Genomic DNA, 17,120 nt, shown 5'->3' with positions numbered 1-17,120 from the left:
TGATTTGGGGTGTTATGAGGAAACTGCAGATCCTCTTCACAGCAAACGGCCCACGGCGTTTCTGCTCCCGGTCAAATGGCGGTGTAAGAGGCCATCACACAATAACAGGAAGAAATGATCAGCATTTCAACGGCCTCACTTTATATCTACATCTAATACATAGATCTGTTAAACTCTCTTGCCGTTTTACCTCATCCCACATGTTTCTGTGTGCGTTTAATTTGAGTTTGTTGAAACGTCGACGCTGATCATTTCGTCTTGTAATTGTGCGATGGTCTCTAACAGCTTGTAAGCGGCCGCGCTGCATCTGTATCTCTGTTAAATACGATCAATAAAAAGTGCAGATTAGTGAAGATTGTGTTTGCAGTTTATTGTCTTCCTTCATTTCACCACCAAACGGCAGCCGCACTGATGAATCTGAGGGCCGTTTGCTGTGAGGAGGAGCTTCAGTTTCCTCATAGCGCCACAAATCAGAATCAGACCTGATGAGCATCTCTGTCCATCATTTCATCAGTCTAACACGTCGAAACCCGTCAGACAGTTTCAGGGAGCTGTTAGTCATCCCTGCACAGGACAAAGAACACGACCTGTAGCTACTACACCGATTTCGCACGAATCAAAAAAGTAAACAACGTGCGTTCCGCTAAAATTGAAACATGACAGCTATTAAAAGAAATCGAGGGAACGATTTAAGAAATCGTGATAATCGATTTCGTATAATTTGCATAAAGCTAAAATGACTTAGATCAAGTCTGTGTCAGATAGGGAAGACACTCCCCCTGCCACTTTCTCACTGCTTTCACCCCAGTCACATTAAGCTTTCGTCTCAGTCAGTCTTTGCCTTATGAGTGCTTGTGTGAACATGATAACCTGTTAAGTTCTGGAAGATTTGGAAGTTCACTGAAAGGCAGGCTAGTTGCTACGAAATCATCAAAGATGAAGTGTCTTGATCATTGTAAACTAAAACAGTCTCGCTCTTGTTTTAACCAGTTCCAGTTGATTATCTGGAATGAGACTGCAAACCAGGTGGCAGTGTTGCACTTCAGACTGTAAAGAGATTTCCACAGTAATAGACCTGTAACATTACTTATAGCATATACCCCAGCTAAATCAAACTCAGTCCACATTTTTCGGTGATTACCCATGAGCTTTTAATGACATTATCACACTCTACTATCATCGTCATCTCTGAAGTAGTGTTGTGACCCAATGTTGCATGGCCAGTGCATGATACCAGCACACAAAGCACAAAGCTGAACACAGATCACATAGTCAATCAATATTTCATTGTAAATACAGTTTATGCCAATACACATGAAACATTATATATTAATATTATAAGTCATTTATCATTACTCAAGGAGTTTGTGTAAAAACCCTTCAGCTGACCTCTGAAACTGTGTCTGATGTATATAGGCCATGGACTCTTATTTAAAGTTAGTGCTTCTCTCAGACAGTTTTCCAACCAGCACAATATACACTTAATGTTACAGACACTCACAGTAAACAGCTTGGGGGTGGAATGTGTCAGTACCAATCTCATTTAGGATGGGGAATGCAGAGACTCAGAAGACCCTCCAGACACTGCTTTAATCTAAAGAAAACGTGACTGATGAGAAAAATCAAATCCTCTTGAATCTTAAATTGCGCTTCACCAGGAGAACCTGTAACTGAGTGAGAATGTTTGTAAATGGGATAGAGAGAGAGAGGGGAACTAGAATAAGTGCTATGTAGAACAGATCCCCAGACACACAGCAAGGACACTGGAAAGTAAAACTACAGGACAGTGTAGAACAGATGGGGGAGTAAAAATATCTTCCCTCCAATACACACCATGTCAGCAAAACACAGCCTCAAGGTGTTGCTTTCACAGATAAACACATGAATGTAGTAGACCACCTCAGCGCTCTATAATTGAGTGATTGGACAGAGTGTCAGCTAAAAGAGTCAAAGAGAAAACATTTGGCTTTTCCGGCAGCCTGTTGCAGTGCATGATGGCTAGTCATATTACAGTCCTTTTCTATTCAGAAACCACAGACCTTAAGCATAAGTTATATATTTCACAGTATCAGAAAGATTAGCCAGAAATTACTGTGGCGTCAGCATAGAAAGAGACACAAGAGAGACCCTGATTCTGTGGTGAACAGTGCTCTTTTGTTGAAACACCAGCAGAAAGGTTGTAACATGGCACTAAAGGATCTCACCATTAGCCAAAAGCCACCTTAGAGTGAACCCCCAACACAAATATCCACTCCCAGACACAATAAAACGCAAATAACACACAACACAATGAACAACGACGTTAACAACATAAACAGTCCCTCTTCACACGGCCCCATACATGGCCATGCCTCCAGAACCTCTATGGCAGTGCAAATAGCAGGAACCTATAATACATTTAACAGAAAATTGCACAAAAGCCTCAAACACTAAGTACAATATAAAATCTACTAGTATTTGATTTATCTACTTGTTACTTTTGTGCGCTCAGCTTCCACTTTAATTCTTCCATCCTTCTAATCCTAAAGCCAATGGGCTACAGCTGTGTCCTCCCAACAAAAGCTGCTCCCAAAGGTGTGACCAACACTACATTCCGCTTCAGAGAAACAGGATAAAAGAGGAGATATTTGTAAGTAGACTCGCTGTAAAGATAACACACTTGCATGAGGCGATAGTCAGAAGAAAATAACAAACAGTTTTCAAAAGTAGAGTTTTATAAATATAATAAAATTATTTTAGAACACAGAGAAAATATGATTCCTAACAATCGCCAAATGGATAAAAAGTCCTTAAAGCTTTCATCTTGGAAAGATAGGAAAAATCAAGCTCCATTGTCGCTGATCTGGAAAACTCAATTGTCCATCTTTCCACTGTGAGAAAATGACTTAACATTATAGGTCTGAAAGGATGCGTAGCTTTCAAGAAGCTGTAAATGAAAATGAGAAATATACAAAAAAGAACCAAAACTGGACATCTGAGCAGTAATGTAAGGGTTTGTAGACTGATGAGTCTAAATTTGTGAGTGGCATTATTCTGATCGTGAGAAGCAGAAAATGTAACCAACTTTTATGACTATACTTTAGAGGCCTGAAAAAATATCCCTGCCAGTGGTATCTGACTTTTGCCCAGCACTTATAATAATAATAACAATATAAAATAAACAGTAATACTGGCCTTTAATGCCATCCTGGGCAGATGTGTGATACTGCTGCCTAATGCCAATACTAAGATTGAGTGCACTTCTGTGTAGTCATTAATTAAATGTCCTAGAAACCATAAGCACTTTTGATCATTTCCAATCCCCACTAATAAAGCAACCCAATTAACTCTCACTGGGATTCATTTAAACATGGCAGGTTTGAGTCATGACAGAGATGAGTCACTGCGTGTCTTTAATTCAACCTACCCCCTGAAGTCCTGAAAGTGGGTCAAAAGACCCTTAGTCCAAACTGATGACTCTGATGGCTCCAATTAGCATCCTTTCATTTGTAAATGTGGCCATTACCTGAGGAATCTGCAGGGGGACCCACAGCCTGCCTACACACAAACACCTCTCATTCCCCTCTGCCCAATTTCTACAGACAGGTCTGAGTGAGCTTGTTTCAAGAAACATACAGGAATTGGCAGCAAGATTATTCACAGGAAAAAAAATCTTACAAAATCAATAGACACATTGCAGTTTACATATATGCATTTCTTACTTTATATACTTGAATTCTATTTACTTCATATCTTAGTCCTTAGTCAAAAACATGAAAAAATATTTCTCATTCTCATTCCTTTCTTTTTATTTTCTTTTTGTCGTCCAATACGTTTTTTTTATTACTCAACATATTTTATGCTCACATATTCTTTCCCCTTTCTTTTTCTTTTCTTCACAAAAAATACAAGGTTTTGTCTATTCATTCTTTTAATTTTTTAATTTTACATTTTTCTTCACCTGCTTTTTCTTCTCCTGTTCTTCCCTTCCATTTCCTTCTTTCTTTTCTCTACATTGTTACATGTATGTATATATGAATATTATTTGAAAACTGTTTGACCATGCTGGCTAGCAAAATAAGCTGCCCAATAATAATTTATGCTGGCTAATAAAAAAAAGCAGGTGAAGAAAAAGTTAAAAATAAAAATTTAAAAGAATAAATAGACAAAACCTTTTATTTATTATTTTTTTTGAAGAAAAGAAGGATAAGGATGAAAACTGTTTGACCATGCTGCCTAGCAAAATACAGAAACATAGATTAGCTGGGGGTAGGTTGAATAGTGTGTTACCTGCAAGCCTATGCATGCCAAAAGAGGACTGATAGTGCTCTAATGGTTAGGTAGAAGGAGGGGGCATGTCCTGAGCATGGTGGCATGTGGCACATTTTGAACAAATTAAAGTTGATTTAAATTAAAGTTGATCTTTTTTTTCAATTGGTTTGGCTCATTTCTTGAAACCGAGGTGACATTCTCAAAACACCATGTGAAACACAGCTCAAGACACTTTTTTTGGGCATTTTGAGGGAACTGACAATTTGTATAAAACACACATTTTGTTTTGAAGCATACATAAAGTGTATGGGGGAGATGTGACCTTTCGCTGCTGATCTGTGATGTTGTGCTGCATTATACAGGTCATTTTGCCAAATGTACATATAGTTTGCAAAACATACAATCTGTTTCAAGAAATATGCAAAAGGTTTTTAAAAAGATGTGGAAGAAGTGGGTTCAAAATGACAGTTTAGAAAAAGAAAACAAATTAATTGTGTTGATCCACCTCAACCTCTTGCAAAAGGGTGTAAGCAAAAGAATGTAAGTTGCTCCTGAGTGTCTGTCCACCCCCCAGCTGCATTGTTGTGTAGGGGACATGCATAAGGTTGCTAACACCTTAGCAAATTTGCATGCAGCCTTTTGTGCTGTGGGGGATAAATAGGTGACTGCTTCACCTATTTTGTTCACAAGAAACAAAATGCAGAGAAGGTTCACCACTCAACAGGCACTGGAACGGATCCTGAGTAACACCAACCCTTGTGACTCAGATGGAGAAGACATAGTCCTTCAACTGGATTTGGACTCTGAGCTGTCTTCAGGTTAGATTTATCAAATTACCTATTTCCATTTTCTGACTATCTTTTTTATTTAGAACCAAAACAAAATGTTTAATTTTTTATTATTTATCTTGCAGATGAGGAGACTCCTCCTCTACCAAAAAAGAGAGCTCGGTTGGCGAGTGAGCCGACAGAGACAGCAAAAGATAGTACAGTGTGGCGTGAAGAACAAGTGGGGAAATGTCTCCATTTCACCCCAATAGAACCGTACCCTACAGATGGAGAGCCAAGAGCTAGTGTCCGGAGTCGCCTTCAGAGCTTCCTCTGTTTTATCACTCTTGACATGCTTCGTAGCATTCAAGAATGGACGACACAACATGCACATCACACGGAGCAGGTGGATTGGTTCATGGATCTCCCAGAACTAATGGCATTTATTTCAGTCATTATCTTGAGGGGGGTGACCAAGGTTCCATCACTACGTGACAGTTGGTCAGCAAATCTTGCAAACCCAAGGATCATTGCAACTATGGCCCGAAACCGCTTCCAAGACATCATGCAACACCTACGCTTTGATGACATGTTCACACGCAGTGAGCGAGCGGAGACCGATAAGTTTGCTGCAATCTCTGATGTGTGGAGATCATTTGTCACCAACTGCATCGCATCCTACAACCCTGGTCGACACATCACTATTGATGAACAGCTTTTCCCGTCAAAGACTCGCTGCTGTTTTCTGCAATACAGTGCAACAAAACCAGACAAGTTTGGTATTAAATTTTGGGTGGCTTGTGACTTGAAATCAAAGTACATCTGTAATGTCCTCCCATATCTTGGCAAGGACCCCAGTCGTCCCAACGGGGAGAGACTGTCCGAGACTGTAGTGATGAGGCTGATGGAACCATTCATGGACAAGGGCAGAACTGTAACCACGGACAATTTCTTTACATCACTTTCACTTGCACAACGACTGCTTAGCCGGAAAACCACTATCCTCGGCACAGTCAACAAGAGTTGCCAGGAAATTCCTCAATCCGCTAGACAGATGGACCGCACTGAATTCACCACTCAGGTGTTTTCAACCACTGGTGCAACACTGACAGTGTATGCACCCAAACGGAAGAAGGTCGTCTACATTCTCAGCAGCATGCACAGTGTGGTTGAGACTGAGGATACCACCAAAAGGAAGCCAAACACGGTCACACAATACAACAACACAAAGTGCGGGGTGGATGTAATGGACCAAATGCGGGAGTACAGCGTGCGTGCAGGAACACGGAGATGGCCAGTCGCCGTGTTCTACAACATGATTGACATGGCAGCACTAAATGCACATGTGCTTTATCAGGCATGCACTGGGGTGCAGGAGAGACGGGTGGACTTCCTGGTTGAGCTTGCAAAAGAGTTGGGTGACTCTCATGTGAGTGAGAAGAAGGCACGCAAGGAGAAACTGCTTCGGCAACAACCTTCCACACCCAGCTCTGGCAAAAGGGCGAAGTGTCAGGTCAACCATCGATGCACGAACAATTGTGCAACTGTGAGATGTGTCGACTGCTACAAATACACGTGTGGCAAATGTACCAGGGTCATACCCTGGCAGTGCCAGGTATGTTCTGACAGTGCAGACAGACTGCTGAGTGAGTGCTGAAATGCTAACCACACAAAGAAATGCCACTCACACACATGCAGCCCCCCACTGCAGACTATTGTAAATATGTGTGGAATTGTTTTATTCCTTGTATTTTTTGTATTATTTTTATAACAAAAATAAAAAGCATGGAAACAAATAAGAGTTGTTCTTAAATTTTTCACGCTGAAATTTCAGTCCTCTTGACACAAATGCTTCTGGTCATTACTCACAGCTGTACCTTGCTGTAAAATTTCTAATTCTCTATTTAAAATTTAAAAAAAAAATCATTTATTGTTTGCTTTTTTGCTCAAATAAAACTAAACTAAATACAAAATGTATAATCTTTATATTACCAAATACAATAAACTGAATAGAACTAACTAGAAACTAGATAGCTAAACTCAATGGCAAACAACAACCTCCTGTGGTGCGCCAGTAATGGCCTTATTTACAGAACAAAAGACGGTGATTATAGGATGTTAGCTAAAATCCTTCAGGTCACTCGACCCGTCTCTGGGTTCCAGAGGTAGAAATGTTAAATGACCCCTCTCTGGGACTTCTAGTGTTAAATCTTCTGAATCCATGAATGCTTAAATCCTCTCACTGGTGAGCAGCGTTTTATTATTACAGGTATTATTCCCATCGTTAGTCTCTCAGAACAGCCTAGATCAAGAGTCAGGCAGCGAGATAATACTAATCTTTTCTTGTCTGTGCTGGCACCCAGGTGGTGATATGAACTTCCCTTGGCTATTCGAACAGCTGAGTCTCTCGCTGTCTTCACACACTGTCTGAAGACCTGTCTCTTTGAACAATGTTTAAAGGGCCTGTGTCATTGAAAAGAATAGCTTGATTTAGTATGTAAATACTACTAAAGTTTCAAAATGTACCATTCACTCCCCAGTCCATCCTGTACATACATGGAAAGTAAACTGCAAAGTCAGCATGCTTCAAACTCATTTTGTTTGTGACGTTGCAAACATCAATAGCTTATGAATATCAGCCAATCACATGGCTGCAACTCAAGGCATTTAGGCATGTAGAGGTGGTCAAGACAACTTGCTGAAGTGCAGACAGAGCATCAGAATGGGGAAGAAATGTGATTTAAGTGACTTTGAACGTTGTATGGTTGTTGGTGCTCGATGGGCTGGTCTGAATATTTCAGAAACTGCTGATCTACTGGGATTTTCACGCACAACCATCTCTAGGGTTTACAGAGAATGGTCTGAAAAAGAGAAAATATACAGTGAGCGGCAGTTGTGTGGAATGCTTCGTTGATGTGAGAGGTCAGAGGAGAATGGGCAGACTGGTTCGAGATGATAGAAAGGCAACAGTAGCTCAAATAACAAACCAAAATCTCTGAGGAATGTTTCCAACACCTTGTTGAAAGTATGCCACGAAGAATTAAGGCAGTTCTGAAGGCAAAAGGGAGTCCAACCTTTTATTAGCAATAAATATATATATATATATATATATATATATATTGTAATATAAATTTACACTGACCGGCCACTTGGTTAAACTGTCTTCTCTTTTCTACGCTCATTGTGCATTTTATCAGCTCCACTTACCATACAGGAGGACATTTTAGTTTCACAGTTACAGACTGTAGTCCATCTGTTTCTCTGTATATATTGTTAGCCCCCATTCATCCTGTTATTCATTGCTCAGGACCCCCACAGGACCTCCATACGGTGGTGGATGATTCTCAGCACTGCAGTTACTCTAATGTAGTGTTGATGTGTTTGTGTGGGTTTTGCTGGTATGAGTGGATCAGACACAGGAGTGCTGCTGGGATTTTTAAACACTATGTCCACTCACTGTCCACTCTATTAGATACTCCTACCTTGTTGGTCCATCTTGCAGATGTAAAGTCAAAGACGATAGCTCATCTGCTGCTGCACAGTTTGTGTTAGTCATGACGCTGCCCACAGGACGCTGTTGGCTGGATATTTTTTGTTTGGTTGACTATTCTCTGTCCAACAGTGACACTGTTTAAAAACTCCGGCAGCAATGCTGTGCCTGATCCACTCATACCAGCGCAATACTACTGAAAATGATCCACCACCCAAATAATACCTGCTGTATTGTGATTCAGTGGGTCCTGACCATTAAAAGGGGGCTAACAAACTATGCAGAGCAACAGATGGACTATAGCCTGTAATTGTAGAATGACAAAGTGCACCTATAGGGTGGAGCTGATAAAATGGAGTGTGGTTTTAATAAAGTGGCCAGTTGGCATATGCACTACATTTGTATAGAACAATGAGTAGCTTAGTAATTAGTAACAATGAGTAAAAGATTAATTGAACAGACTGTTGCTTTTTGACTCCTATAGGAATTTACTTAATGACATTCATCCAAAGGGATGGACAGGGGCAATGACAGTTTCAATAGGATTATTTTTGTCCGTTTTTTTAAACGGGGCATGACATTCTTTTGCATCGCCCCTTCAAATCATGCCCTGGGTACAGTGCATGTCAAATAAATGTGACATAAAAGGCCTACAGTCAGCGCTTTGGAGAATATTGTGGCAGGTCTAGTTATGTGATTTTAGCTCTCTCATCTATGTTGTTATATTCTAGCAGTGCACTCAGGGCCCAGAGCCAGAGCAGTCTTGTTTTTACACCCATCTACACACCCAAACAGATGGTACGTAATTCTTTTATGGGCCTCTAGAGGACCATATTGTAGGTAAGAAACAATCATCGCATCTCCACTACATGGATTTAACTATGCCTGAGAACATCCCTTAGGAATATGTAGCACACCAGCAACTTATATCATTCAGGAGACTCCAGATTCGAGCAGAGTGCAGTAGCATGTTATACTGCTGGTCAGAACTGATACAAACTCTTTAATCCAATGTAGTTCACTCAATATAGCACAGGTCTCTAGGGGCTGCAACAGTATGTTGCAATTCCAAACACTTCCTCAGTAAAACAGCCCAGAAGTGGGTCAAGCTGGTAGTTACTGCCTATATATACACACAATCTAGTAGTGCATCTGGCATGTTGTCAGCACATTCAGCAGAGTTCTCACAGTTTCTGATGTCATAGATACTCTTTCCATCTGTTTCTGCATGAAGAATGTCTTCCTCTTGCCTTGTGTTTTTGCATTTTTTGACAAAATTTAAATAGGAAACTATCAAAGGAAATATTACATAAGGGAGCTCTTTGATAATAGTTTGCTAAAACTGTTTTAGGCAGCAGCAGTAGCAGCATATTAGGATGCCACCAATGAGCTCCCGCCATGCTGATCTGTTAATTAGCCCGTGAGCTGCTGGCAGATTAACAAGGGAAATAAGAGAAATCACCAGGGAGGTGTTTATTAGAAACTCGGCATGTCCCCCACACCCAAGGCATCATCATTAATTCAGGTAAATATAATTCACATCATCGTTTGCTGAAGAATTTATCACACAAAATCTGTTTCTATTGAATTAAAAAGGGTAAGGCAGTTTTACTTACTGATGCACTTCATTCTTGTGTTTCCTTTGAAATTGCTGCAGTCAAATCCAAACATGCAAAAGTTTAAAAAAAAAAAATTTTTAAGCTTTTTTGTCAAGGTCATTGGGTTTTTATAAACTAATCAGAGTACAAGTATACATATACAGTACTGTAAAAAGTAAGAGACCACCTATCATTTATTTATTTCATTTCCAGTCAAAACAGCTATTAAGTACAAGTTATTCATTTTTACTGTCAAAGAAAAAAGTAGAAAACATATATTTAACAGAAAATTACTCAGGAGCCTCAGAAACTAAACAAAATATCAATTTTTCTGTATTTAGTGTTTTGTTTTTTGGGAGACTCGCTTTTCAGTGAAATCTGCAGAGATATTTTTCCACACCTCCAAAGTCCAGTCTTTCAGTGATGCTGAGGGTAGGACTCTAGTGCGGTCAGTCCATTTGCAAAGTTTCTTTGTTTCTTTTCCCATTGAGGGCTTCTTGACAGCTACACATCCTTTCAGACTCATAGCATTGAGCAACTTCTCACAACAGAAGAATGGACAGAAACACCTGTGGATTTTTTCAGATCTGAAGCGAGAGTTTAGCTTGATTTTCTCCTCTCTTTGAAAGATGAAAGCTTTAAACTCTATTTATCTGATGGAGACAGAGATGGAGATGGAGTTTTGGTGGTCTAACAGGTCTTTTACAGTTAGGAGTCTCATTTTCTTTGCACCTTTTAATCATTTTTTGAACTCTAGTTGTGGAAACTCCTATAATTTTCCACTTTATATTTTATGCTTTCGACTTTCCTCTTCCTTGTACAATGTGAATGATCTTATATCCAGTCTTTTATCCAGTCTGTTCTATTAAAAAGAACAAAATATATGACATTCGTTTGACTGGGTATTCAGTGCATGAAGGGTGGTCTCTGACTTTTGCACAGTATTGTATATAAGCAGGCAGAAGGGAAGGAAGTTTACTTATCTGTTTGAAAGTAAAATCCACTGGGGTATGTTAAAAAATGTATTTAGAATTTGCTCTGGCCTGATATTGTTTAAGTATTTTAATGAAATATTCTTCAGTCATGTAAGAGTAGTTACCTCAGGAGGGGGCATATTAGTTTTAGTATATATGTATCCAGGGGTGCAAATTCGGTCAGGCAAAAATGGGGACCAGACTTGTAGCTCTATTGCTCAGATACAATACAAAGTACAAGGTGCTCATATATTTTAAGTTACTTTAGTAACATGACAACAGCTTTATTTGTCAATATTAAAAAGCAAAAATAGTAACAACACAAATGTTCTGATAAATATTCAGTTATAAAGGCAATGCTGTTATAAATGTTTAAGTAAAATATCTCAGTAATGATGAAAAATCATTTAAAAAATATTTCAAGACTACTATGAGAAAACATTCCAGATTTTACCCCCACTATCCAATAAACCGTTCAATGAAGGTCCAATGAATGTTCCATTCATATCAAAGAAAAAAAAATTCTCAGTTTTGTCTAAAACAAAAACATTAAACAAGCCCTAAAGTTCTGCTGTTAACAGCATTTAGAAGGCTTCTTTTCTGGTGTTTGCTTTAGGGTAATGTTCCCACTCCGGCCTTCCTTAGGGGGTGACTCCTCACACAGCAGAATGTGCTTCACAAGGAAGTTAACAGCTTCATCCACATTAACATTCTCCTAAAGTTCACACGCAAAGAAAAAAAGAGTGGAAAATAAATGGAGAGGTTGCCACAGTGATTATTAAAGCAAATGCACCAAAACCTTGCACAATACATCATATTGATTTTGTATATATATATATATATATATATATATATATATGTGTATATGAAGCAATTTATATTTGTCTTAGATGGGTTTTTTAATACTTTCCTAAAAGGGAAAACTTCTGTTTTCAGTGTCTACCTGACTATTTAACCTGGTAGATGTTAAGAGCAAAACTTAATTAAACTCACCTTAGCAGATACCTTGAACCATCCAGCAAAGCCTTTTTCTGAGCACAGTTTGTCCATAAGACAGGGTTCCTTTGAGCAAGCTTTGTCCTGATCACATTTATTCGTGAGTAGAACTGAAGGTATTGGACGACCGCTATCCGTCACAACTTTGCAGTCAAGGTCAAATTTCCAGGTCAGTGCCCCCTCTAGTGTTGACTCCTCTGCTATGTCATATACAACAAGTGCTCCTCTTGCTCCTTTGAAATACACTCTGCTCATATTTTTAAAGTGTTCATGACCTCAAGGAAACAACAACAACAAAACACTTTTAATTACATATTGACTTTTATAGTAAATCACTAGAAAGTTAATTGAGGACAAACTACTTTTGAATGATTAAATGGTATTAAAAAACTGTGTAACGATGAGTGGTAAGCAAGCACGGCCCTGAATCATTAGGCTGAAGCCTTGTCATGGTCAGCAGGGTGAGTTGTGCAGCAGAGAGAAAGATTTAAGAGAAACATCAATAATTCAGAAACTAATTGACTTATTTCCATTTCTAAGCACTCCAGCTGGTTTCTTGATATGTTTTATCTGCAATGAGAAACTGTCAAACACTAAAAATTCATGAAGCTGAAGCCAGCTTCTCCTTCTTCAATTTTCCTGTTTCACCTGAAATGGTGTGGCAGTTACATTGTGGCACCTCAGACACCATTTAAGGTGAAACGGGAAAATTCGAATGAGACACTGCTGAATGAGAAGCGACTTCAGCCTCATAAAAAACTGAACGTTGAGAGACATGTTTACAAGAAACTATTATACTTTTGGAAAAGTTTTCTTGAGCTAAACAAGTTATAACAAAGAAACAAAGAAGATGAGGAGATTTTTACCAGTGAAACATGTCATTAATTGAGCTTGTTATTTCCCTGAGTGCCTGTAAATACAAGCTTAATAAATTGACGCATTACTAAACACAGGAGGACTGTGTGCACAAACCACAAACGAGGCAATAAATCTTGCCTTGTGACATTTCTGTGATTATGTGAGTCACCAAGAGAACGTGAGGCAAATTGAGGCTGCTGAGATAGTGACACAAGAATGCATGAAAAAATAGAGTGAATATTTTATAGGCTTTGAACATTTTTCAAGTGAAATCCTTGATGCAGCTGAATAATGTACACAAATTGATATACTTGTATACAGTGTCTCAAAATTATAAGAAAACATTCAAAGAGAACATGCTGCTACCTGTATTGAGAAAGTATGGAGCTCATAAGTGAAACCAAAACCTTTTACTTAAAATGTGTTAAATCCACAAAATCTGTAAAAACCGTCCTTTGTATTTGTGGCTAAATCACACACAAGCATTATATATGTATATATGTCAGAGAAAAAGCAGAATTACAGCTTTCATTCTTTTCAGGAGACTTAATTCAAGTTGATAGCATTTTCTGCTTCTCATAATCCAAGTAATTCCAACAATTTACTGCACATCTCAGATCTCTAGTGTCTGTGTTTTTTTTTCTTTCCTTTTCTCAAAAATGGCTTCTTGAAAGCTGCATGTCCTTTCAGAGCCATAGCATCAGCCTTAGCATAATTACTGTCATTTCCTATTGATGTGCATTTTAGATGAGAAAGAAGTCTGAATGCAGCTAAAGTATTAAGGTAGTTGCTTGTGTGAGTGTTAGTGTCCAGTGAGAGCTTTGGGAACATCTTTTGTTGGGAGGACACAGATATAACTAGTTGGTTTTAAGATATATTTAATAATGATGAACATTACATTTTATGTTGAGACATTCGCATAATTTTCTGTTTTATGCTTTTTCAGTTCTTTGAAAAATGAACAGTTTGTACTTAATGGCACTCTATAATTGATTAGTATGATGTGGTTCTTTTCCTTTTTTCATAACTTTGTCACAAGTTTACCAATAAGTATATGAATTAATTAATACCTATAGCTGAAGGACTGTTCTCATATTGAGATGAAGCATTCATTAATTTACATGAAGCATTAATTAATTTACCCGCAACTCTGACGGAGAAGCGGCTTCGAAAATGGATGGATGGATTAATTAATTTACAGCTTATAAGTATGTATGTACATTAGTGAATCAATGCGTTACCTGATATGTCCCACAGCTGTAATCTCAACAGTCTTAATATCCCATTCAATCATCTTCACTGAGAAATCCACTCCAACTGTTAATTTCAGTTGATTCGAGAAATGGTTTCTGATGTAACGATGGACAAATCTAGTTTTTCCAACACCAGAATCTCCGATCACCACAATTTAAAAAATGTGTTCAGTAAAAGATCCTGGTTTTGAGCTACCTGACATTTTGTCTTAAGTGCAATTTTCATAAGTGATAAAATGTGAAGATAAACTCTTGCGTCCTGTTTCTTTATCCTGCTTTCCATAATCTGGACACCTTTACATGTGGACACTGTGTCCTACTAATGAAAAACAGTAAAATAGAGAATTTACAAGCCTGATGCAGATGACTGATAAGGATGAGGCCCAAAGTCCATTGCTGGGGAAAATATGGGACAATATGGCACAATGTTATCATGTAAAGTGTGCAGAGTAGCCTGTTTATAGGTGTTGTAAAGTAAACGGTGCACCTTGTTTTACAAGTGAACTGCTATAGGTGCAGGGCTGTGTCCTTGACTGAGACAGTATGACAAAAGAAGCAAAATGTACATGTTCTTTGTGCACAGAGGTTTCTGTGATTGCTGAACTCAACCAGTAACATGGAATGTATTTAGAAATGATTGCAACTTATGTGCAAAAACAACCATGAGAACATATTTACAAAAACATACAGTATTTAATTTATAATAACTAAGAAAACATGTTCTTAAATGTGTGCAAACTTAACAGCTCTCAAATATACAGTACTTATGTTAACTATTTAAAGAAATACAAAGTTTCTCAGCTTATAACTTCAGTACATCTACTTAACAGTGCAGTAGGAAACAGGAGGGTGAGCTACACTATAAAGCTAGATTTATGGGTTGTGAGCTAACTTTGGTTTAAACCAAAGGTCAGGTTAGTTAAGTTAGTTAGGTCAGGTCAGAGTTGCCTTACATAGAAGTGGAAGTTAGCTTGCTAACCCATTAATCCAACATAATAGTACAATGTAAAAATAAAAGTCAGGTGAACTTGAAAGATTAGAGTTCAAATTTTTTTTCTTTATCAATTTAGTTCTTAGTTCAACTTACATTTGTAGTACCACAAAATCCAGTTTAATTTAAGCTCACTCTGAAAATTCTGTTTTTTTGTCTGTTTGTGCTGAACTTTTTGCTCAGTTTAGTCATTGCCAGTCCATACCCACAGACCATAACTTCCCTCTATCACACATTTTCCACAGCCTGGGGGGAAGAGAGTGACTGCAGAGAGTTCAAGTTTTAGTGGGATTTGAGCTCACAATCTCTGGTTGTCTGACAACCAGGACAGTCACACCACAAATAATTGTTCTTTAGGTAGTCTTAGACAGGGGTGGTAAGAGGTGGCAAAGGTAGGCAGCTACCTTTGGGTAGATTTGAACTAATTTGCGAGATTTTATTCTGATTATATTCTGTAATGTCAATGCACACATCCATTCCTGGTTATAATGTACTATTCCATGTTGCTAATGTACTGCTCCCTGCAGTGTTACTGTTAGTATAGATAGCTTTGGATTTGGGGAAATTACTCAAACAAATTCATTATTAATTACTTCTCTCAAAATGTAATGGCTTTGTGTTATATCCCTGAAAAAGTCATCCCATTGCTTATTACTGTACCTCTGTGTTACTCTGTACCAAATAATCTCACTATACTGGCAGATCATTGTGTTTGCTTTGCAAGTATTCTTTTCCCTTAAAACAAGCAAAAACAAGAAACATTATCTGCCAATATAATGAGATCATTTCGTTTATTAAAATTACTGGTAAACAATTCCTGCTTCTAGCCCCACAGTCACCAAATACACCCTCAGCCTGAGAGGAGGGAGCCTTCATCCCCTCTGCCAGGCTGGGTGCGCTCTCTGTGATAGGAGAGTTATAGACTGTGTGTGGAAATTAGCAATGACTAAATTGGGGGAAGAACTGAGCAAAAATCCACCCAATTCAAGCAATTTCAGCTTATAAGGAGGCAAGTACATCTTTTTGAAATCTTTTGACTAAACTAAGTCTGTGTTGAGAGCATTTTAAAAATCTATGCATTTAAAATTTCAAGTGGACCTGATGTTTTACTTTTTACAGTGTATAGTACATTGCACAGCTCTTTGATACAGCTATGAATATTCTAGCCTACTGAATGCTGCTGACAATATTAGAATATTGTACTTAAATAGAAAATAATTTGATATTACACACCAAAATAAGTATTTATCTAAAATTGACACAATATTGCATATTCACGTAACAATTTAGAACAAATTTTAATCATTACAAGTACAACTTAAATGGCCATAACTCATATGTTATTTCTGTCTATGTTCTGAAACACATGACATGCTGCTAAGGCTGAATATTTACCATATAAGTTTTATTAAAGCTACATTCTGGAGAAACTGCCGTCGGTGGCCCTGCTGAGCAGAAGTGCTTCCTTAAATACTAAAATACTATAATATACTGACTGTATGTAGAGCACATCACACATAACACAGCCAACAGTCCAAAAGCAAAAACCTTCTTATTTATAAGAAAGAACACTCTTAAAAAAAGAAGAAAAAGGAAAACAGTAAGCAATCTGTGAACACAATGTAATATTTCAGATGATCAAAATGTGGGTTCTGTACTGAGGTTATGACCATTTAAATCTATATTTTTTGCCTTTTCTAAAATTATGACATGTTTTTTGGTTACATTTTCATTAAAAACAATAAGTTAATATGTACAGGATGATCATTATATTGTAAACACTCACACATCTTACATAAAAATGCATTGACAAATGAGGACGTCATATCACTGACACATTGGCACTTAAACATCATCTGTTTTTGCTACATTTTAACAAGCATCTGCTACATATATATATATATATATATATATATATATATATATATATATATATATATAT

At 37.9% G+C, this 17,120-nt stretch overlaps 1 protein-coding gene across 1 annotated transcript; it reads right to left on the bottom strand.

The window, feature by feature from the left end:
• Positions 1–11,413: 11,413 nt before the first annotated feature.
• On the bottom strand, positions 11,414–17,084 carry rab32b (RAB32b, member RAS oncogene family). The gene is given in 4 exon segments (XM_037542085.1): positions 11,414–11,795; positions 12,074–12,351; positions 14,176–14,204; positions 14,206–17,084. Coding segments are annotated over 4 exon segments (633 nt in total). The 5' UTR covers positions 14,391–17,084; the 3' UTR covers positions 11,414–11,654.
• Between the last annotated feature and the right edge of the window lie 36 nt (positions 17,085–17,120).

Source organism: Pygocentrus nattereri, chromosome 10, assembly GCF_015220715.1.
Source record: "Pygocentrus nattereri isolate fPygNat1 chromosome 10, fPygNat1.pri, whole genome shotgun sequence".
In the NCBI taxonomy this organism is placed as follows: domain Eukaryota; kingdom Metazoa; phylum Chordata; class Actinopteri; order Characiformes; family Serrasalmidae; genus Pygocentrus; species Pygocentrus nattereri.
The sequence above is the reverse complement of the archived record's forward strand: the minus strand, read 5'-3'. Positions and strand labels throughout refer to the sequence as shown.